The 21,896-nt window shown below is 45.1% G+C and overlaps 1 protein-coding gene across 8 annotated transcripts in view; it reads right to left on the bottom strand.

Moving 5' to 3' along the window:
• Positions 1–1,897: 1,897 nt before the first annotated feature.
• GATAD2A (GATA zinc finger domain containing 2A) overlaps positions 1,898–21,896 on the bottom strand; it is a 66,874-nt gene continuing 46,875 nt past the window's right edge. For 6 of the 8 annotated variants that reach the window (XM_040589566.1, XM_040589568.1, XM_040589567.1 and 3 more), the window contains 9 exons: positions 15,383–15,512; positions 14,726–14,857; positions 13,042–13,131; positions 10,863–10,994; positions 9,548–9,715; positions 8,429–8,708; positions 7,527–7,816; positions 6,463–6,649; positions 1,898–5,550 (listed from right to left, as the gene is read on the bottom strand). In XM_040589566.1, the coding sequence (XP_040445500.1) occupies positions 5,420–5,550; positions 6,463–6,649; positions 7,527–7,816; positions 8,429–8,708; positions 9,548–9,715; positions 10,863–10,994; positions 13,042–13,131; positions 14,726–14,857; positions 15,383–15,512 (1,540 nt within the window). In that variant the 3' untranslated portion in view covers positions 1,898–5,419. The remainder of the gene's footprint in view (positions 5,551–6,462; positions 6,650–7,526; positions 7,817–8,428; positions 8,709–9,547; positions 9,716–10,862; positions 10,995–13,041; positions 13,132–14,725; positions 14,858–15,382; positions 15,513–21,896) is intronic. The other 2 variants (XM_040589571.1, XM_040589572.1) reach the window with 2 other exon arrangements.

The following is a 21,896-nucleotide window of genomic DNA, read 5'->3' as shown; positions in this document are numbered from 1 at the left end:
TCCCTGAATCCAGAGTTATGGTCTGGCTCCTGCCAACACAAACACACACGCTGCATACACAAACCCGAGCTGAAAAAAAAACCAACCAACCCCAAACATATTTTTTTCCCTCCCTTCAAGCTGGGCACTTCCCAGGCAGCCGAGTGATGCTCCAACCACTTTGTTTTTAATCCAGAATTGGGGCCAGAAATATTCCGGCAATGTTTTTGTTCAAGTTTGCGATGCAAATCTCCCCTTTCTCCTCCTCTCCACTGGCTTGAGTTATCCTGGAGGATTTAAATAAACTTACAGACGTATTGAAGGATTTCAGGAGGTGCACGGGGTTATATTCCCAGTTTGGGAATGGCAGAGTGAGCGCAACCGCAGCGCTTCAGCTCCCACCTGCTCTGTGGCAGGCAGGGAAAACTTCGTTGTTCCAGCGTCTTCGGATGCTGACCTGGGAGTCAAGTTGTTACGACAGGACACGTACAAGGGATGGGACCCCAAGGGTCTCCGAGGGGCAGAGGCGGCGATTCCAAGTGAGAAGGGCTGAAGAGGCGCCAGGGTCTCGCTCTTGCCTGGAAAACCCGTGTGCCAGCCTGCATCCATGTCTCATTCCTGCCTGGAAAACCCGCGTGCCAGCCTGCATCCATGTCTCGTTCCTGCCTGGAAAACCCGCATGCCAGCCTGCATCCAGAGACAGCACCTGGGAGGACGTTTAATCCGTTTGGTGGTTTGTAACTTCAATCCACGAAATTCCACGTAGACTTTGCCTTCTTCCTTTCCTGGTGTCCCATCAGGGGGAAGAAACTGTGCAGTCACCAGTGGTGGAAATAAGACCTATATATCGATCTTTATACATATATATACATATATCTTTATATATATATACTAGAAATAAGAGGCAGACCCAAGGCTTTGTCCATGTGTTTATTGTCAGTCAAATACTAAAAATCCCTCACGATACAATATACACAGATATCCATTTCAGATTCTTCCACCACTGAGACTTCTCAGGTTTTAGTGGGAAATTAAATTTTTTTTTTTTTTTTTTTAGATTTTTGTTTTATTAACAAAGATTTAGAGTCACAATAAATACGAGTGACAAAAACCATACCCTGCGCTGGCGTAACATGACTGTTACGCTCCTTTGTTAGACGATTATAAATTTTTTCTTGTTTTTTTTAAAAAAAGCACAATGCAAGTTCTTTTGCTAAACGCAATATATGCGGAACTCTGCCTTAAGCAGACAAACACTACTGCAGTTCCTTGAGGTCTTTTTGCATTATATATATATATTTATAATTTTAAAAAATGCCTTCTGCAATCCCCTCCTTCCAAAAGGAGAGGGTGAGAAATGAGCCAAGTGCAGTTTCTAATAAGACCTGCCTCAGCCTGCTCTGCTCTACTCACTTCTGCAGCCCAAGTCCCCCCATTTTCCATTCTGAACTGTACTTTGGTAATTTTTTTTTTCTCCTTAGTAAACAAAACAAAATAAAAAAAATAAAAAGAAGAAAAAAAGGAAAAAAAGTGACAACTAGGTCCGAGAAGTCAGAGGTAAGTGAATGCTGCCCTAAAGCGACGATAGAAATAGCTACAGAAAAAAAGCCAACCCCAAATTATCTCTAATTTAAGATTAACCCAGAGTCTTCTGGCCATTACAGCTGGATGCCATATACAGGAATCCCTAAAACACAGACATTAGCCAAGTCACCATTTCCACAAACTGGAAACGCTGTGCCAGCCGACTGCGCTCTAAAAATACAAGATTCAACTGGGCCACTCGTGTTCCTGGGCAAAGGGCTGCGACCTCGCCAACGCTCCGAAATCAAACCGGTAATTGATCAGGTTATTTAAAAAAAAAAAATAATAAAAAAATTACAAAAAAAACCACACAGCTCCCAAATTGCAACACGGGTTTCAAATGAAAATCCGGGGTTTTATTTCACAAGTTGCTAAAATCTAAGTACAATAGTCATTTTCATTATTACTGTATTATAAAATCTTGTAGTCGCAATGTCTCAAAGAAAGGTTATATGGCTTGCAAGAACCAACGCTGCTCTAACCCTCTCCCCAGGAGAGGGGGGAAGCAAGCAGCATCTGAGCAATGTCAAACCAGCTCATGCAGCAGTTTGCAGCGAAGCAGTGGAGGGTCGGGGAAACGGGACACGATGCCGGGTGCTCCACCTGAAGGATCCCGATTTACAGCTTCAACTGTCGAGCAGCACGTTCAGTCTCTTGTTCTGAGGGAGCTTTAAGTAAAATGGTCTTTTTTTCCAGGAGAGGGCCGGTGGAAGGGACTTTCAGACAGCTCTGCAGCAGAACTAGTAGCCCTTATGGAGGCAGGAATCCCAAACATGACAGCAGGAGAAATAAACCAAGGATTTGTTCTTAAAAGTGTGTCTAAACCCCCCTCCTTCCCAATTCCCAAACAATTTAACCTTTAGGGCGTAACACCATTGTGTGAGTATTCCAGCTAACCAAGCTCTTCCGTTTGTTTGCTGGTTTTTTTTAGTGAATTTTTTTTTATTGTTTTTTTTTTTCTTTCCTGCAAGAAGGGGAACATACAGATGTGGGGGAGGAGGTTTGGAAAGACGGTAGCAAGTGTTTTAACGACTAACTAACCCTAGCATGGTACCTTAACCAGCCCAGTTCAACACTGCTCAACTGAATATGCAGTTTTGACTACAAAGGAAGAAGCAATTCTGCTGGCATTTAATGTACGTATACCACTGCAGTCTGCCCTGTGTTTACCTTAAACTCTGCAGAAACCCATATGCAATAAATATATCCTCTAAAGTTACCTGCAACACTCCAAGAACCACAGATTAAAACTGATGTCAAAACAGATTTGAATCCCGACAGCCCAATATATACGTAGTATCTTCTCTTCACTTACAAAGCCTTCCAAATAATTCTACCCTGACACGTTAAGATTGTATTTGTGGGGTTTTATTCAGCATGAAACAAAAACAGATTGCAGTCTAGCATTGCTGAGGGAGCAATGTTTGTAAGACGGTATGTGCAGACTCATTTTTACTGTCTGTTCCAAAGCCTAAAATAAGTCTTCTCAATTATTTTCAGGCTTATTTTAAATCTCCCCTATCCATTGTGCTGAAATTAAAATTTACAAGCTGCTTGTACTGAACTGGCGGTATCCAAAAAAGGTTTTGACATAGATTTTGAAACAGGCAAGTTTAATACTTCTGCCCCTCTTTCCATTCCCCTTTTTTCCAGCACCAGCTGAAGCTAAAGCTACCCCAATGCTGGAAAAAAAAGATGGTGGAAGTTGTCCAGGTTTCCCAAAAAGGCATTTTGAATTTTAGTTTGAGGAGTTTTGCTCGTTCTTTTTAAACAAATGTACTCAGGTGATGTAACAGTGCTAGACATTTGCACCAACGATGAGATAATGCAGGCAATTTGTCAGAAGAGAGAAAAAAAAAAAAACAACCCCGAAAAAACTTCACACAGGTAAGGAACTGAAACTGTTTCATAATATTTCAAAGTGCAAAAATAAAATGCACTCAATTTCTCTCTCCACATCTCCCAATCCAAAATATCTTGGAATGAAAAGGAAAAATTAAAACCTCAAACCAATTCCTCTCATCCCCATTTAGCTCTTAATATACATTTGTAAAACAAACAAACAAAAAAACAAAGTCAAATTGAAATTCTAGGGCTTTATACAGCAACAAATACCATTTTGCAAAACTAGGTTTTCTATAACTACTGAACAGTTTTCAAAGTATCTAAATACTGATATTCACACAACAGAAGAGGGGCTAAAATGAACGTTTGTTTTTTTTTTTTTCCACTATGCAATAGTTAGATCTGCAGGGGGACCACCCAATACAGTTATTGGTTTAAAGTTAGATCTAACAGCAACTGCTAAGAAAATAGATTCAGCATAGACTGAATAGTAACCCCTCCCCCCCCTTTTTTTTTATATATAGATATATAGATATATATATATAATTTTGCAAATAATTCTCATCAGCACTACTTCTAGTACTGATATGCAACATAAGTAGTAAGGCATGTATTTCAGCCACTTGAATCCAACTTTAATTTGGGAGAAGCACAGGGAAGAAGGAGGGAAGATGATGAGAAGGGAAAAAAAAAAAAGTAAACAACAAACCAAAACCAAAACCTGGACCTGATGGGTTCGGATTTAACCTGTGGAATCCCCAAAATATATTAAACTCACATAGAAACCTGTCCTTAAAGCAGGGTTATACCTAAAGCTCTATCAAAAATGAAATACTGAAGTGATGGACAGAGGAGCATGCTTGGTACGCCTGGAAGAACGGAGCTCTAGAGGGATCAAGGGCGGCAGTCAGGCCCCCCAGGACGTGCTGCCGCAGTCCTCGGGCCACCGCAGCATCAGGAACAGCCGCATCTTGGCGAGCATTGGTAGAGGAAGGAGCCTGCGACCGGACGGCAGCACCCCGCTCCTCTGCTCCCTCCACTTGCCCTTTCTGATTGCGTGCAGCTTCTGGAATTCCTTTTTTTTTTTTTTTTTTTTTTTTTTTTGAGTAAAATTGCTCAAAACAACAACAACAACAACAACAAAAAACCCTCCAAAAAGAAAATAATCAAAGCCAGTTTCACTTTTAAGTCTCTGGGAACATATGAAAGGCCCAACTGCTCTTCGCTGAATTAGAAAGACTGAACAAAGGTGTTTGTCTATTCAGTAAATTAGATTTTTAGACTATCAACAGTTCAAAGTCTATTCAAAACAGAATCCAACAAAAGTGAGAGACTCCTGCACTGGTTCCCACCTACCAGACAAATTGTGGTGGCAGCCAGTCCCTTAGGAAAAAAAAACAAAACCCATACTCAACTGGAATTTGAGTTTGCAACTTATTTATCATTAGCTCATCATCAGAAGATTTGGAAACACTATAATCTGTAGACTGCCTTCCTGGCTGGAGGAGGGGCAGGGAAGAAAAGCCAACGTGAACTTGGCTTAGCTATATGCATCTGCAAGACAGGGTTGAAATTCCTCTCTCCTTGAACTGACATCCGTGCTTGCTCAGGAACGAACACCAAGTTCCTGGTGAACGGGTAGTTATTAATAAAGAAACTGAAGGCAGAGAGTCGTTTAGTCCTCCTTTTGTGCTGGTGACAAAAAAATCCAAACTAAATACATAAAGCAAAAAAAAAATATTAAAAAAAAATAATATTCTTCCCCTTCCCTGACAGCCTTCATCATCAGTCAATCATAAGAATCTGAGAACCAAATGAGCTTAAGTCTTTCCCACCCACGTGGTGTCTTTTCATAGCAGGGACAGCAGCACTCGATGGGATGAGGAGTGGTCTTCTTGCATCCTATAAAGCCTGGGGCATATCCAGCTGGGATTAAAGCAGATTCCACTGTAATGTGGTATAAAAAGGATGGCAGAAACAGGAAAGTCTTCCTCTTGGGCATTCCACTGCATTATTTCCACGTGGCGGACTGTGGGATGGACCGTGGGGGAATCATATCCAGGAGATATTCACGCTGGCGGTCTACTGCTGAAGACGACTTGTGCACAGCTAAACTAGGATTGACGAAAGGTAAAGCCCCACCTGACGAGACACAAAAAAGAAGAAAGAGCAAGTGTCACAGTATGATACAACCACGGGAGAAAACACTGGCAAACACACACTACTCGCATTTTATCCAACATGAAAACAGATCATCTAAGCGTGGGGCACGAAGGTCAGGCGCCTTCAGAAGATGAAAGCTTCCAAAATCATCTGAACAAAGAGGAGCAAGGTTTGGTACCAGAAATGAAGATTTGAGCGGGTTAGAGCTCTCTGCAATGAAATTACAGTTTAAATGATAAATTAAGCTGTCAGAGAAAAAGGAAAAAAAATAAAATTCAAAAGAAATGCATTCAATACTGGGCAAGAAAGTAGATCACAAAAGAGCTACTCGCTACAGTGTTTCCTTCCTTGAGATCCTAATTACCATTTAAGAAAAACAAATGACTTCTCAAATCAGATTCTCCAATACATATAAAAAAAAGACTAGATTAGAATTTGTAATTTCCATTCGTTCAAAGCAACAGCTTTAGTTATTTCAACCCTTGAGGAACGTGGGGAGTGCACACTGTAGCCTTACCTAGAGCAAAACCATCTAGTTACCTGTGCTGCTTTTGGCAACCAGAAATGAAACAATGGAATTAAATGCCCAAAACCAAAAGCCAAACTCCTGCAGCATGGTACAGACTCAACAACGAACAGTCTGATATGACATCTATTTATAAAATGCATAAAGCAGTAGTTTTTATTCGGTAGCATCACCTGATGGCCCGTTTTGATGAGCATAAACCGCACCAAAAGCAAGGGCCAACCATAACACAAGCAAAGCCTTGGTGTCGCCGGACTTTCATGCAGAAGTGTCAACGAGAAAGCATCCTTACCCAAAGAACTATGAGTGTTGGATAGAGTGCAGCTACTAAGTACAAAGAAAAGAAACTTTAGAGAAAAATCTACCTGTATTGATGGGAGTCTTCTTCCAGGCGGCAGCGCTGCCCTTGCTGACTGGTCTCTCAGCATGCTTACCTGGCCTACTCCCAAGTGCTGCTGCAGACGATGCATTCTGCAACTTGGGTGACTGGCTAAATGCATGCAACACTCCTCGTGGAGCTCCAGGAGGACCTCGAGACATCTGGCTAGAAGTCTGGCAAGAGAGCAAATGGTAAGACAGGCGCAGCAGTTTTCTCTGGAGTACAACAGCCTCGACGGAGCTTTACTGCCCCTCTCTCCTGCCTTGGCTGCTTCTGCCAAGCCTGGAACACCTCACTAGTGGTTCAGGGCTGAAAACTTCCCAGGCATCTCTACAACAAAGTAAGAATCAGCTTTCTACTTCTGAAAGCACCTGTGAAGATGAGGAATGACCATCAACTGCAAAGCAGCAAAAAATGTGCAGTGTCAGCACCTCCACTGGCAAGCAACACTACTTCCCTGTCTTAAATAACCAGCGCCTCGATTATTCCAACTCAAAGCAGCACTTACACAGCTTCTGGCTTCCTCCACCTGAAAGGTGGTTTCACAAGGCGTGTCAGACCCGGTCTCCATCATGGATGGTTGCTACCACCACCTTAAAACTTCACAGGCAACACTAGATGTTCCTGGCTCAAGCCAATTATTTTCCCCCCCCTAACTTAGGTCAATTTACTCTTGTGGTTTGGGTGCTGGAGCACCTCCTTCCATTTGGTACACCCTTAACCTCCACCCCCCACCCCCCAGGAACAGATTTAGCAGGATACAACTTAAACACCCTGGTTAATTAATTATGATTCTGCAGAAGAGCACCGCTCTCTTCTGTTCCTCAGGAACAGAGAACCTAATTTAGGTGTCATGTCCCCACGTGACAAAACGTTAACATCGTAACCAGCCTGCTTTTAAGCTTACACTCACACAGACACTCCGCGGAGCTTAAAGAAAGGAAATTCACGCATCATTTTCACACCCGCACAGCAAGCACTGGCGCTTGGAGCAGCGGGACCCCTGCCCCGTCACCACCAAGACCTGGTTTCTGGTAGATAGAGCCTCACCTGCTTGAGCGAGTGGTGCTGCACAATGGGGTCTGCCTTGCTCTGTACAGGAGACGCAGTCTGTTGCAGTATCCTCTGCTCAATCTCCTGCTCTTGCTGCAGTGCTTTTACGAAGGCAGCCTTCAGTCGGTTAGTGTGCTCAGCTTTCAAGGCCTTTTTCTGATTCGACGTCATGCAGGTTTCGCACATAATGGTTCCGTTCTTCTCCTCCCTCCAACGGCAGGTGAAGTCAGTCTTACACTGAGCACACATATAGGGCTCGCGAGATGCTACAGCAACCGAAACTTTACCTGGGGAACACAACCAGCTTAGCTCAGCTCCAGCTGCGGCTTCCATGGATGAAGGAATACTTGACAAACCTCATAATATTCCAGCATTAAAAAAAAAGCCCACCCCAAAGCAAAACCTCTACCCTTAACTCCTCAGTCTGAAGCCTTTTGCGTTACTAAATCTTTAAACTCTTTGTGCGTGTAGGTACCCAGCAGATACGTCTTTAGATACCAGTTAGAGAATTTAGTGGTGATGGAGAAACAAGTGCTATAGGAAGCAAACAGCAACAGGATGCGTTTTAGAGAAATCTTTACAATCAGTGCCTATGAGAAAACATAATTATTTTTTTTAAAGACTCTTCCTTTAGACTTTTTAAAATAAACATTTTAGACATTTTTAAAAATAAACTTTTTAAATAGCCATTTAATAATGGTTTTCGAATAAAATTTTAAAGAAAGCAGTTTGAAAATCATTGAAGTGAATCCTAGATTTGACAAGAGTATGGCAACGTAACCAGTATGGCAATTTAATGCTGTGACACCTAAAACTCATTGCCGCCTGCTATCGAGGTCAAGTCCAGATGGGGAAGATTCTCTCCTCACCCCTGAGGAACTTTTTTAACGTTCTCTCACCTTGAGTTTCCAGCAAATTCTGCACAACTTCTTCCAACCCGACTAAGTAAATAAATTCGTTATTAGCTGCACTTGGCAGGAAGTTCATCTCCGGTGCAGGCGGCTTGGGAGGAGGGATCTCCAACAGTGTCTTCTCCAGCTGTTTCCGCAGGGCGAGCTTGGCGGCAGCTTGCCGGCTGGCTGGCGAGTCATTGGAGTTGACGATGGAAGTGGCGCTGGTTGTAGTAGCATTAGCCTGAGCAGATGTCACGGTTGTACCTTTGATTGAAGTTGGTGAAGCCTGGGAGGAAACATGACACAGCGCGGTGACGAGTGCCAGACGTTTGGACACGCGTGCTCCTCTCCCACTGCGGGGGAGCTGATGGTGGCTCTGGTGGCGCGGGGCGGTCTGTGCGTGGGGACGGCCAGCTGCCTGGGGCTACGGCGAAGCCCCTGCATCCACACCCTGCTTCGGTAGGTGACCGACAAGCCTACAATACGTACGTTTGCTGCAACACCACACCTGTCATCTAACGCTCTAATTTTTTTTTTGAAAGAACTTTCTTTTCCTTCACTGATCATTTTTATATGGCAGTTTTAGAAATTCTGAAGAAAAAACCCCAGGAGTCCTTTTCCTTATGATTTTGTTAAAGCACTGACTTGAAATTGTTTTGTTTATCTACAGCACCTGTACAGCAGCGTCAGCGTAGATGTTAAGTCGCTGCTTCAGGATCTCTTGGCATTCCAAACAGCCTGTTCTGAGCTCAGCTTACCAGAACACTCACTGACGCTTCTTAAGGAAGAGAGAAGAAAAAAAACACTCTAATGGACACCTTCACATCAAAATGCCAAATGTGAAGTGAGGCAAAAAATTCAGTTTGCTGAAATATTACAGAGTGCTGGGAAGAAATGTGTGTTTTCCTTCACTGCTACGTGCAGGAGGTTGATGTGAGCAGAGGAAGGGACTGCATGGGAAGAGCAAGGAGCAGGACAGCTGTAGTAATAAGCAACCACATCAGCCAGATGCTGGCAGGCCACACCAATTAGATACAGTAACTGGGATAATCAGTAATTAAAACCATTTATCCCTTCCTCTGAGGTTAATGTTATATTTGGCACAAAATATCTTCAGGAACTCACCTGCGGGATATTGACAAGCAGGCTGGTGTTGGGGACGTTGGCGACGCGGATCAGACCCTGCTGGATAATTCGCTGCCCCTGAATTTGTACGCTGGGGACTGATGCCCGCGGTGCCAGCAGCAGCGGCGGCGGCCCCGTGCTGGAGTGCTGTCGGATGTTGTGGATTTGCTGTGAAGAGACAGAAATGGGCTGATGCAGTGGTGTCAGGAACAGCGGCAGGGATGAGGGATCGGGCAGTAAGTGGTGGGAGTTGAATGGGGTGACATGGGACAGTGGAAACGAGGCAAGGCAGGGAACGCAAAGAAAGCGAGATAATAACATCCATGTCAAAATGGGATGTTTTTCCCTTTCCCTCCGTCAAAACGGAACAAGTAGAACGTAACGTGAGAAGAGATGCTCCCATGTGAGGCCACCATATTGTGGCCAGAACAGCTGTGCCACAAAAAACGTAAGTTTCAGAGTCAAATTTTTTAAAAATGTAGAGTCGTTAAGCCTGTTTCATTTTAAGGGCATTAGGAAAGCTATTTCTCAGAATGAGTTTTTCTCCACAGTCAGAACAGAAAAGAAAATGAAATACAAATCTCTACCTTCCTCCTTAATGCTGGCTGTGCAACAGATCAAAGCAGACCTTTCACTGCAAAATAAATCCTCATTTAACAAGGAAATATTTTTTTTCCTGGTATCCCACGGAAGTGTTAATTTTAGAAGACTGTATCAAGTTAAAAACTGCTTTCCTACTCCTTTACTGACACCACCATTTTCTGTTATAGGTGATAAAGACCCTGCAAAGCAGCACTTTCAGACTTCCAGTCGACTATCTCATTTCAGCAGCTCTTATTCAATGGCAAGACAGACACAAGGGGGGGGGGGGGGGGGGGGGGGAAGAGTGAGTTTTAGCATTTGAAAAGGTGAAATTGATATGATAGAAAGAATAAGGGGGGGGGAATAGAAGAACGAGGGATTGCTTTTCATTTCCTCAGCTGCTGCTCTCCTAAAAAGCAGGTGAAGCTGGAAGTCTGTAAATTAACTTTCCTAACAAAGGCATACAAACTGCAGTGGCGCAGCTAAGGGAAGGAGGCAGACGGGTAAGGCAGCACCCTGCATCCCACAGGGTTTTCTCATGCTGCACTGGAAGTGCTGCGGGACAAAACCAGCATGATGCAGGGATCTTTCAGTGGCAATGCATCTAGCCACATTAAGCAATTCCAGCAAGAAATTCATAGGTTCCTTCCAGACAAGCAGAAAGATGATTAAGAAAATAATTAAGATGCATTAAGGGAAAACAGAGCAGATCGACTGCAAGGTAAATACTCACCTGTGCTCCTCTGACAAGAGGTGGCATTACTATCTGCGTGTTTTGCTGAGTTCCTAATTTTGATGAAGCCTGCTGCCCTCCGCGGACCAAGGGAGGAGGAATAACAGTGCCTGGTATACGTGTAGAAGAGGTCTGCAAAACAGAAAATAGTTTACTCGCATTGTTTTGTCCTGGTAAATTGATACGCATGCTCTCTTCTGCGGCTTAGCGTGCCGACAGAGCAGCACCTGAAACCTTACGCAGCCACGCAGCCGTGATGGCAGTCTGGCTACATGCTCGGGGACCGTTCTCTCTCATCCTGCACGGAATTCAGAAGAGTAAAGAGCCAGCCTGGACAACATTTTTCTCTGCCCTCCCACCGCTGGGTTTCAACAGCTGAAGAACTGCCGTGCTGAGACACACCAGCAGCACACCAGAGCCCCAGCACCAGCGGGGAGCATGGCTCTCCCCTCCGCTGGTGGGACAGGTGCTGCGTCTGCCTGGACTGTAGAACAAGAGATGGCCGGGCTGGCTTCAGTGCACTTAATGTCGGGGGGGGGGGGAAAATAATAATAAAGGTATATGGGGGTGTGGGGGGAGTAAGAGAATGGGGAAATACTAACTGCTGCCTTCAGGGAGAAGCATGGGGCAGACAGAAGTTGGAGATGCGGGAACCCAGGGAGGTGAGCAGACTGGGCACGTGCATGTATGTGGGAAAGGGGGAAAAAAAGAGACAGGGAAAGGGGAAAGCTTTAGGAAAACTGAAAAAGAAAAGGAATCAGGCTAGAGGAGTTTGAAAAATTGCTGCCCATGATTTTTGGGCTGCAGACTGCATTAAATCCTCATAGTTCCTCATAACACTATAAAAAGTGACACGCTTCCAGGTATCAAACTCCTGCAGAGCACTCGCGCTACGCAATCGAGCCCGAGAAGTGCTCACTGCTCAAGAGCAGCAAACCTCTCCGGCCCCTTCACATGGCTTTATGCACCTTGCCACTTCCCTCGCTCAAGCCCCAACCTGACCATCACCTGTGAACGAAGCCTCCTAAAAACACTGAGGCTCCCATTCCCACCAGTCCGAATGTGCACACACACGTACGTATTTAGGCAGGTGGGAAGTTTTATCCACTTCTGTTAAGTCTTTCAACTGAAGGCCAAATGTTAACTCAACTCCTACACACAGGAATTAGTAAGAGTTTTTACAGTCAAGCAAAAGCAGATGGAGGTTAGGTTAATTTGCCCAAACATTGCAAATTAGACAGAATCACTTCAATTCTGATTTCTTAGCTCCCAGCTCTCTGCTCTGTCCAACCGAAGTTTCACTGTCTGATCGCTGAAGATTTAACTCGTGGTCCAGTTCCTCTGAAAGTGCTGTCTTCAGTGAAGGCAACTTGCCTCAAGGAAGAGATTACGTCAACTGACAGATTGCTTTTAGGTTTTGTGAATGTTTCCTAAATGGATAGCAAATTTACCCCTTCCCTCAAGTGCAGCGTTCTAGGGGACCTTGAAATGAAGAGTTGCCATTTTCCAAGTGAAAGCATTTTGTGCTGAAGCAGTTTTGAAATTTGTTTCAAATTAGCCCAAGGTAAATAACCAGAAATGTTTTAAATTCAAAAGCGAAACAAGATACTAGACTCAAGAGGAAGATTAGGTTGACAGATGTCAATTGCCTCTGCTTCTTTTTTTTTTTTTTTTTCCTTCCCCAAGGCTTTCCAACATTTCATTTAATTTAGTCTGAACCAAGATCTTTCCTACCATCATGTGCCATTCAGCCACCAAGCGAAGAGAAAATCGTATGATTCACTCAGCTTTTACAGTTAATCATACTGAGGGCACAATTAAGTCTCTTGAGGGTACTGCAACAGGCTGCCACAATACTTCTGTGTCATGACTCCATGGCATCCTCTTTCGCCAAAGGTTGTTAGTACTAGTATGAATCTATTTATCAGCAGAGTGGATCAGGATGATCAGCCACCAAAAAATAAGCTTATGAGCACTGCCTCTGTGTGACATCCTACTTTCATCTCCCTCCCCAGCCAGCCTTAAAAAGCTTATGGTGGGGTTTTGGGAGTTTAAACAAACCAAAAAAAAATTCCACCTGGCTCCAAGCCATTAATACGATGGGACTGTCTTTCCTGTTATATGCACCTTCTTCTCTGCTCCATGCCCTAGACCTGGCAGCCTGGCCCACCCCACTGACCTGGAGGGACGGCTTGCCAGCAGGAACACTCTGCGGTCCCCGCACCAAGGGCGGAGGGGTGGCCACAGCACTCCCAGAGGAACCAGCAGGCTGGAAGAGGAAAAACCAGAAAGAAAGCACAGACGAGTGTAAGGCTGTAAGCAGAATTACAGAAGCTCAGGGAATAAAAGTGTTTACCTCCTTGCGCCTCAGCAAGAGAATCTTCAAAGACTGTGGTTTTCCCCCTCCCCCAGCCCTTTCTTCCTCCAACCATCTCAACATGCGTATTTAAATGAAGAAATCATTAGGTAAGTATAGATAAGATTACACCCAGAAAATAAAAGAATCTATACACCAAAAGCAGAGCAATGGAAATCTATTTCAGCAGTCTCAGCTTCGAGCCCACTTCACTCTTATCCACCATTACTACTAGTGGCAGTAGTACATCTCACTACATCTCAAGCATAATGTTCAAGCATAATGCAAAGTGAAAAAAAGTTTAGGAAAAAAAGACTTGAGATATTAGGAAGTTTAGGATAGTGTCCGTTTCGCCCTAGTTAGTTCAAACACCCAGAGCTCACTGCTCAGCATTCAGCAGCGAGCTGAGCGACGCAGGTACTTGCATTAGTTTCCATCCCACCTACTGAAGCACTCAGGAAGTCCAGGAGAAAAAGACGCCAGTAAAGCAACCAAAACCAGCCAAGAGAGCTGTATGCACATCCATCTGCACCGTCAAGTGCACTTAAATCTACACATTGCCCCCATCACAATATCCATCAAGTCAGCATCACATGCTGTAAAATATTTTTTTTTTTATTTGCTATTGTTACCAACACTTGAAATTTAGCCTGTGCCTTGACAGCAGCACGCGGGGTGCTCGAACGCCCCCTCACCTCCCATCTCCTCTGCTGCCACCCTCCACCTCTACCCTTCAGTGCCAGCATGGGTGGCACGTGGTGTGAGCAGACCAGGCGACCACTCTGACTCAGGTAGAATTTCTGCTGGGTTACAGTTTCTGCTGGGAACAGCTCTCCTCCCAGCAGTCCGCACACTGCGTGCTGTTGTGTCAGATGAGGGGTGGGGACAGAAGAGGAGGGAGGGAAGGGAAGGGAGTTCAAGGTGGGAGGGCCGAACCATTCCTTCCAGGGGCTGCCTGGATCTTTTTGGATGATGCAAGTGTGTAGCTAACTGTAGACTTACTTCAGCTGGCAAGACCTGGAATCCAGACCTGGGCTTCTGCCGCAGAACGCAGCCCTCTGCCGCCAGCTCCCTGAGCCTAGGGTTCAAACGCTTTAACTCTACCTGTCAGCACATTTGTTACGTGCAAGAATCTCTCCCAAACGTACTTCAGCAACCCCTCTACGCGGCATTAAGGACTGGATGGAGTGTTTAATAATTGGAAGTAAATTACATTCATCAGTGCATCTGAGTTTTAATGAAAAGGTCTTTGGTTTTTTAATACATTTGATAGGGTAAAACTGTTTTGCTGATTGGTCTTGGCAAGACAAAAAAAAAGAGGAATTCTACAAAAAGGAATGGTTAGCAGCATAAACCCCTATAACACAGACATTTTATGAAAAGTGAGATATGCTTTATTTTAAAGCTATTTCATTTCCACAGGTTATGGCAACTGCCACAGTCACTGAAATTTCTTCCCCTCCATTTCAAAAGACGAGATGGTAAGTATCTGTAGGAAAATAAATACCTTCTGAGTAGTGGTTTCCTTCTGGATTTGACTTTGCCGTAACTTTTTCAATAGAACAAGCTTTGCTTCTTCTAACCGTAACTCTTCTTTTAGTTGTTTAATCATTCTCTCACGCTCCTCTGGACTGCTTTTCTGCAGGGCCAGGTAAGGCAATAGAGGATGGGAAAACAGGGAGGGGGAAGAGGGAAAAGAACAGATACCATACAAGTTACAACATGAACTTACAGCATTATAATTGTCATGTATGTCTTAATATCACCGACATGCCTGCAATATACGGACACGAACCGAGTACAGATAAAGAACTCAAAAAAAAAAAAAAAAAAAGCGTTTTCACTAGCAAAACAAAATCAAATGAAGAGTCAAGACAACAAATCTGTGTTATGGTGTGCTAAGGGACACTGCGTCCACCAAAATGCCAATTCTGAAAAAGATGCACTTTTGAAGGATACAAAAATCAAGGAGTTAAGAGTCTGGAAAAAGTCAAAAAGGACATAAGCCTTTAATGGCTTCAAGATTCCCCACTTGCAAATCCATCTTTATAAAACCACATGTCCACGTGTCCCTGTGATCACAGGTGCCTCTGTAGAAACAAGTGGTGTGTTTTCTTCTTTCTGGTTGGCACAATTTAAAGTATGTCAAGACAAGAAGACTCACCATGAGTGCCTCTGTGTTGGTCTCTTTTAATGCTATTTTTGTTAAACCATTCATTCTAGGGCTAGAAGGTTCATTGTCGGATAACACTATAACGTCTGGTGAGGGGACCCTCTTTTCTCTTTTAATTTCACTGCAAATCAAAATTAAAATACAGAGAACACGTTAATAAAAACAAGTAAGCAATTACTTCATCCTGCAAAGCAACGTTATTTACAACCTTCTTCTAGATTAATATCAAATGTCTCAGATTCTGAATACACCTGACGCGGACGAGCTTCATCGATTACTGCTCTCCTTGCGGGTATCAAGCTGCGCAGTATGAAAGCGTGCCACGAGGCAAGATGTAGCCACAACACATCACGATGGTGAATTCCTTCAAATGAGCAGCTTTTCCATCAGCCTTCACTCCCCTCAGAATTCCAGGGCTCTGCTTGCACCGGGGGAAGACCATAACCCAGCCCCAGGGACAAACAGGTCACTTGCTGCTTCTCTTTGGTGTGCCCAAGGCAGAGCCATACCCCTCCTTTCCTCATCCCTTTCCTAATGCAAATATCTGTAAGCTGTGACTCTTCCTCACCCAAGTTCCTGAATCTGAAGGAAACCCAACACAAACAATACACACCTATTCACCTACCTAAGTCTAAGTACTTTATGGCATTATTTTCTTTCAACACCAATGCTACTAAATTTTTCCCCACTATTAACAGCAGAAACCTCTAACAGCCTCAAAACCGATGGCACAGCCATGCAACTTCACCCAAAACCACCGAAAGGTCCAGACTTATACTGAATTTAACTCTTTACTTGGCTTTAAATGCTCCATGCCTTGAGACAGCTGCACCTGAAGTCCCGACCTCTTGGCTCCATCACCTACTATTATTATATGAGAACCAAATCTTAAGTGACACGAAGCAAAAGGGACAGAGATGACGTGATGTGACAACAGCCGCCAGTCCTCTCCTCTGCTGCACAAGTTGGTAACTGTCAGATGACCTTTGGAACCAGGATTTGGGATTTCAAACTAGGAAGGGCAAGTATTTTAGAGCAAGGTTTGCAGCATGTTTGCTGAGAGATCCAGCAGAAGCTTCACAGGAATGGAACAGCAAAGTCTTCTGCACTGCCCAGGAAGGGGCAGTGCCTGGGAAAGGGCCATCATCAAGAATTTTAGGAGAATGTAACACAAGTATTTGTCTTTTAACCCAAAGCCAGAAGCAGGAACAAATAGAGCTTATAGTGAGAACCTTCCGTCTTACAGTTATTCATTAAACAAAATGCATAAAGAATTTCCATCAAGCCAGACGAAGCAAATACGTAAGCGTGGCTTGTACCATCCACAAATAAGAGATGTGACATATGAGCTTTGTACTTTTAAATATCAGGCTATTACTTCTTAGACTAAACAAGAATTTATAGACCTAACTGATAGGCCACATTTATTAGGAACCCAACAATTAACAGAAATTAATCCTTATTATCTTATTTAGTGCTGCAAAGGCTATTCACACAGGGTAACGGCACTGAAGAGCCGTGTGCCCTGCTGAGCTCTATGAAGCTCACCCCTTCAGTACACACAGCAGGTCAAACGGTGGTTTGGACACTGCAAAACCCACCTCAAATACTGCAAACCCCAACTTTTAAATTACAATTTCCATGCCAGTGGAAAAATTAAAAGTAGAGGAGTGTCCTCTAGAGGGCACAGCGAGCCAGTAAACTCGAGCCATTGACACTCCTGGGGTGGTTTCAAATTGAACAGCGGCACAGGTGAAGGATTTCCAGCTTTTTCCTGTACCTGAACGCACCAAATGGGCTCAGATTGCTCTTAGTGGGGAAGCAACTGGGTCGGGCCAAGCTCGAACCGGCTCGGTAAATTTTGCCGGCAACAGCAAAGAGCAGCCTTGCAGGGGATGCACCGACGTGCCGGGGTGCACCGACGTGCCAAGCTCGGCACTGCTGAGCCCTTTCCCGATGACAGCCGGGCAGCTCCACGTGAAGGACAGACTCAACGGGCATCAGGCACTGGCCGTTCCTCCGCAAACTTTACGGTTAAATCCCTCGTGAAAAGCACAGGTGGTTAAGTTGGCTGAAAAGCGGAGGATCACTGGAACACGAGGATCTGAGCAGCCAGCGTTCCCAAGCTGACCCAGCCCGCTCCGGGAGGACAAGGGCTTGTCTTGCCCACAGCACCGCAGGGAGTGGAGCTGCCCAAAGCTACGGGATCAACAGTTACAGCCCCAATGCATCTGCAAACACGTGGCGATGGGAAGGATTTTATCCGGAAAGGGATGATGACCCTGCCAGCAGCGACGCTTCGCCCCCTCTCCGAGCAGTCGGGCTTTGCTGTGTGGGGAGGTTGGCGGGAGCTGGGAGCTGCCCAGGGTCCATGCCGGAGCCACCGCTGCCACGCTTCGGCCAGCTTTGCTCCAGCCGAGGCGGCAGTGCCTGAACCGGCTCCATGGCGGCACCGGGGCTGTCCCCTCCGCACGGCGGGGCCTCACGTGACACTGGGCACGTGACCGCCACGGCGAAAACCATGGCAACGGCCGGTCCCAGCCGGTGCTGCCCAGCCGTCATTTTGTGAGGTGAGGTCGGGCTCAGGTGCTGGCAGAGAAAATGGAGTGGCCGTGCCCGGGGGTCCCCGCCACCCCCGGTGCCCACCGCCCGTTGCAGGCACGTGCGCCAAGGGGCGCTTCTCAGGAAAATAAGGGAGAAACGGCAAAATAAAATAAAAAAATAATTTCTGAAACACCGCAAGGGAGTCACCGAGCGCATTGTGGAGTTATGGGTTTAATTTTCGGGCTGGACGAAGGAGACATGAGGCCGGGTGGCCCCTGGGACAGCACAGGGAGGAAAAGCTCAGCCCTGGCCCAGCTCAGGTGCTGACACGGAACGGAGCCACCCGCAGCCCAGCAGGACCCACAGGACTATGCACTCATCGGCCACCCGAACACTTCTGGAAGCACAAAAAGCCACCACCGGAGCGAGGAGGAGGAGGTGGGCACCGCGCGGGCCAAGCTGGGGTCTTGGCCGAGGGGCCACTCATGCTCCCGATGCAGGACCGAGCACCGGCAGCTGCTCCCAACGCTTCGGGTCAGCCCCCAGCCCACGCCCAGGCCACCAGGAGCCAGGGTGGGCATCGGTCCGCCCGGCCAAGGCCAATAGCGGCTGCCTGGCCACACTGGGGTACCACACACGCCTTCCCCCACAGTCCTTCCCGGGATGGGCCAACAGCATCTTTGCCAAGGAGATGGGTCAGGGGTCCCCTCGGCGGCGGGGGTCCCCTGTCACCTCCACACACTTGGAAGAGAGCCACATGAAAGCAAGGCATCTATACAAGATACCGCTGCTTTGCACAAAACAAAAAAAATCCAAACAACGCCCCCCCCCCCCCAAACCAAGGCTGCCCAAGCCATTTTGCGGGACCACGACAGGAGATGTGGAACAAGGCAGTAAAACCTTGCCCCAGCAGCTCTGCCATCAACCCCATCCCTTACTCGGGCTGTGAAGCAGGAGGAGATGAGACCAGGAGTGCCCTGAACCCGCACGATTTCTCTGCTTTGCGAGGTACATTATGATATTCCTGACAGCTGCACTGTAAGACACTGATCTAATAAAAGCTGCATTAGCAACCGCTGCGTTCAGAGTTTTCATGTATTTCCACAAAAGCATTAGTTGTATCTATTTACAACCATCTCCCTCCACCAACGCTGAGCCTGTTGACATGCAACCTCACAGAGGAAAACCCTTCTTGAAAGAGAGATACTATATATATATATATTTTTAAGGCAACGCACATTGACCACAGCATTGTTCAGACTGCTGTTGAGTATCTCAGGATTTATATCCTCAGCGGCACAACCAACTGCAGAGTGAATGAGGTGGCACAAGGCTGAACGCCAGAAATGCGGACCAGAACTCTGCAAAACAACCTTCCTTCAAAAAGAAATTTGCTTTACTCTTTTGTTAGCCTGTGTGTAAAGCAAAAAATTCAAAGCAGATGTTTCAAAATAAGACAGACAATGGAAATATCACCACTTGCAGAAAAATACTGCCACCAGCAGTTAATAATTTGGGATAACTGCCCTGATACTATGACCTTTATCCTTTGAAGCCATCAGGCATATCCTTTAGCTAAATAAAGACATAGTTCTATTATTCTCCCTTCAGCTTTCATAAGTGTTGTTGTCTCAATCATTTGGACTCTGCGCTGGAAGATGAAGGCAGGGTTGCTGCCCAGTTACGTACACCCGTTTAAGCATTTGCAGCAATAAACCACAATCTAACAGAGACCTTACAGAAAGTTTGTGTAAGGAATCAAATGCAGACCTCCGAAGTCACCAAGTATCCTAAGAAAAAGGCCACACTTCCTCCAATACCCTCTTTTAAAACCTCAGAGCACAAGGACAGACACATCACGCTATTCAAAGAGTTTTCCTTGGTGTCTTGGAGCATCCTGTAGCAATTCAGAGCACATCAACTATTCCAGAACAAACCAAACCAAACCAAACCAAGAAGCTACTTCCCTGTGGGAACACTGTATTTATTTGCTGATTTGAAGAAAAGAAGAAGGTCAGGTGGCCGAACCCAGCCTTGGAGGTCTGCTTCCACTTAGCTGGGCCAGAGGAAGATGAATTAAATTTTTGTCTTCAAGATGATACATCTGAGGTCTTAGGGACCTTGGTGTGGACTCAAGTTTTTTCCAACAGATTCACATTCCTGTGAGACAGAAGTTTCAATGGAATACAACCAAGGAAGGCAAAGTTAAAACTTAACATTAGTAAAAGAAAAGGAGACACCCAGGAACTACTGGCTCTGGTAGAGGGTTTAACTTCAGAGGACTGGAGCTTCACAACATCAACAGAAGAGCTCCTGGATCTCAACAAGCATCTTTGCATATGTTCCTACTGATCCAGAAGCACTACACAAAAAATAAGCTTCCTTTTACAGACCAGATCCTACCCATGCTCTAAAACGCCCTTCTGATCACTCTTCCAAAAAAAAAAAAAAATTTTTTTAAATGGTAAAAATAAAAATCAATGCAATGCTCACTTGGTTCAAGTTACAGAACTACTGACCAGAAACATGCAACGCCCCACTGCAGAGCAAGAGACCCCACTGCATAGCCCCATCCTGCGGTATCCCCCCATATTCCGCCCATCCGCAGGTAACCGGAGACACCGTCACAGTGGTTATTCAGAATAAAGCTTCATCTGCATTAGCAAATACGCAACAGTTTTGCCTCAGTCCATTCAACAACCTCTTGTATACTCTCACCCAAAAGCAGCTGGCAAGAAAGGAAGACAAACAAGGAAAGAAAAAACCATGCAGTGGGGAATTTGTTGTTTGTTTGTGGCTTTTTTTTTTTTTTTTTTTTTTTCCTAGAGATGTTTTATCTACGTGAATTAAAGAAGTTGCAATGGATCTAGTGACTGTGGTGTGAAACTGAAGTAGAACAAACTTCGCCCCTTCCTCCAAACATAAAGGAACGAAACTTTACTCAAACTATGTGTGCATTTGAAATAAAACATTAAAATTCCCCAAGAAGCTTTGGCACAGGTTTTGTCACATCCTTTAGTATAACGCATACCAGGAGGCACAGACACAACCTACGTAAGATGAAAAGGAGATCTACAGTATGGGTCTGTGCCATATTTCCAGGCTTACTAACGGGACGAGAGGAGCCTACTGCTCTTTACTGGCACTGCCGTGAACAGAGTTCCCAGTAAATTCCAGTAAAGTGGAGAGTCTGGTCAGCCAACACAGGCTGCATCCCAACGTCCTTAAGCACATGTTAGAATTTCAGCATCAAACCCAACCATTCAGGAAGTTTTAAGTGTGATTTGGCCAGATTAAACAAAACAGAAACCCCCAAAACAACCTAAAACCCTTCAAAGCACCAACATTTAGCATCCAAACCCTACCACGAAAATTCGGAGCACAGCCACCAGGCCAACTTTCCTACAATCTCAAAACAATCTCTGTTAGTTAGATGTTACTTTTAATTATCCTGCGTAACAAAGGGATGAGATTATCCTGAGGTTCCAGAGCAGTGCAAGATTTTTCAAGCACACAAATCATAACCAGCAAGATCTAAAATTAAAGGAACTAAGGCATTCAGATAGATTATTTGTCTGACAGCACAAACTATACGGATGCCTACAAACTCTTCACTCTCATCCTTCCTGAAAAATGCAGTTTTCATTTAAGCAAACAAGCGTGGCTTAAGCCAGGCCAGCTCACATGTAATTTGAAGAAGTGAGATCTTCAAGCTGCGGGTAGATTTGCGTGTACCCCACATCAGGAGATGCAAGCAATTATTGGGAAAACAAACCAAATGTATCAAATGCAGACTTTTGGGCTTATCCAATGGGCTTACATTTCAACTGGAAGGAAAATCCATACTCTGTAGCTTAATGTGACAAGGGGACACAACACATACAGTGTTCTGGAATGTGGGGTTCTTTTGTTTGTTGTTGGTTGGTGGTTGTTTTTTTTTAAAAATAAAATCCCAACTGAT

This window comes from Falco naumanni, chromosome 4 (assembly GCF_017639655.2).
Source record: "Falco naumanni isolate bFalNau1 chromosome 4, bFalNau1.pat, whole genome shotgun sequence".
Lineage (NCBI taxonomy): Eukaryota > Metazoa > Chordata > Aves > Falconiformes > Falconidae > Falco > Falco naumanni.
Note: the sequence above shows the minus strand (reverse complement) of the source record. Positions and strands in the feature narration are given on the sequence as shown.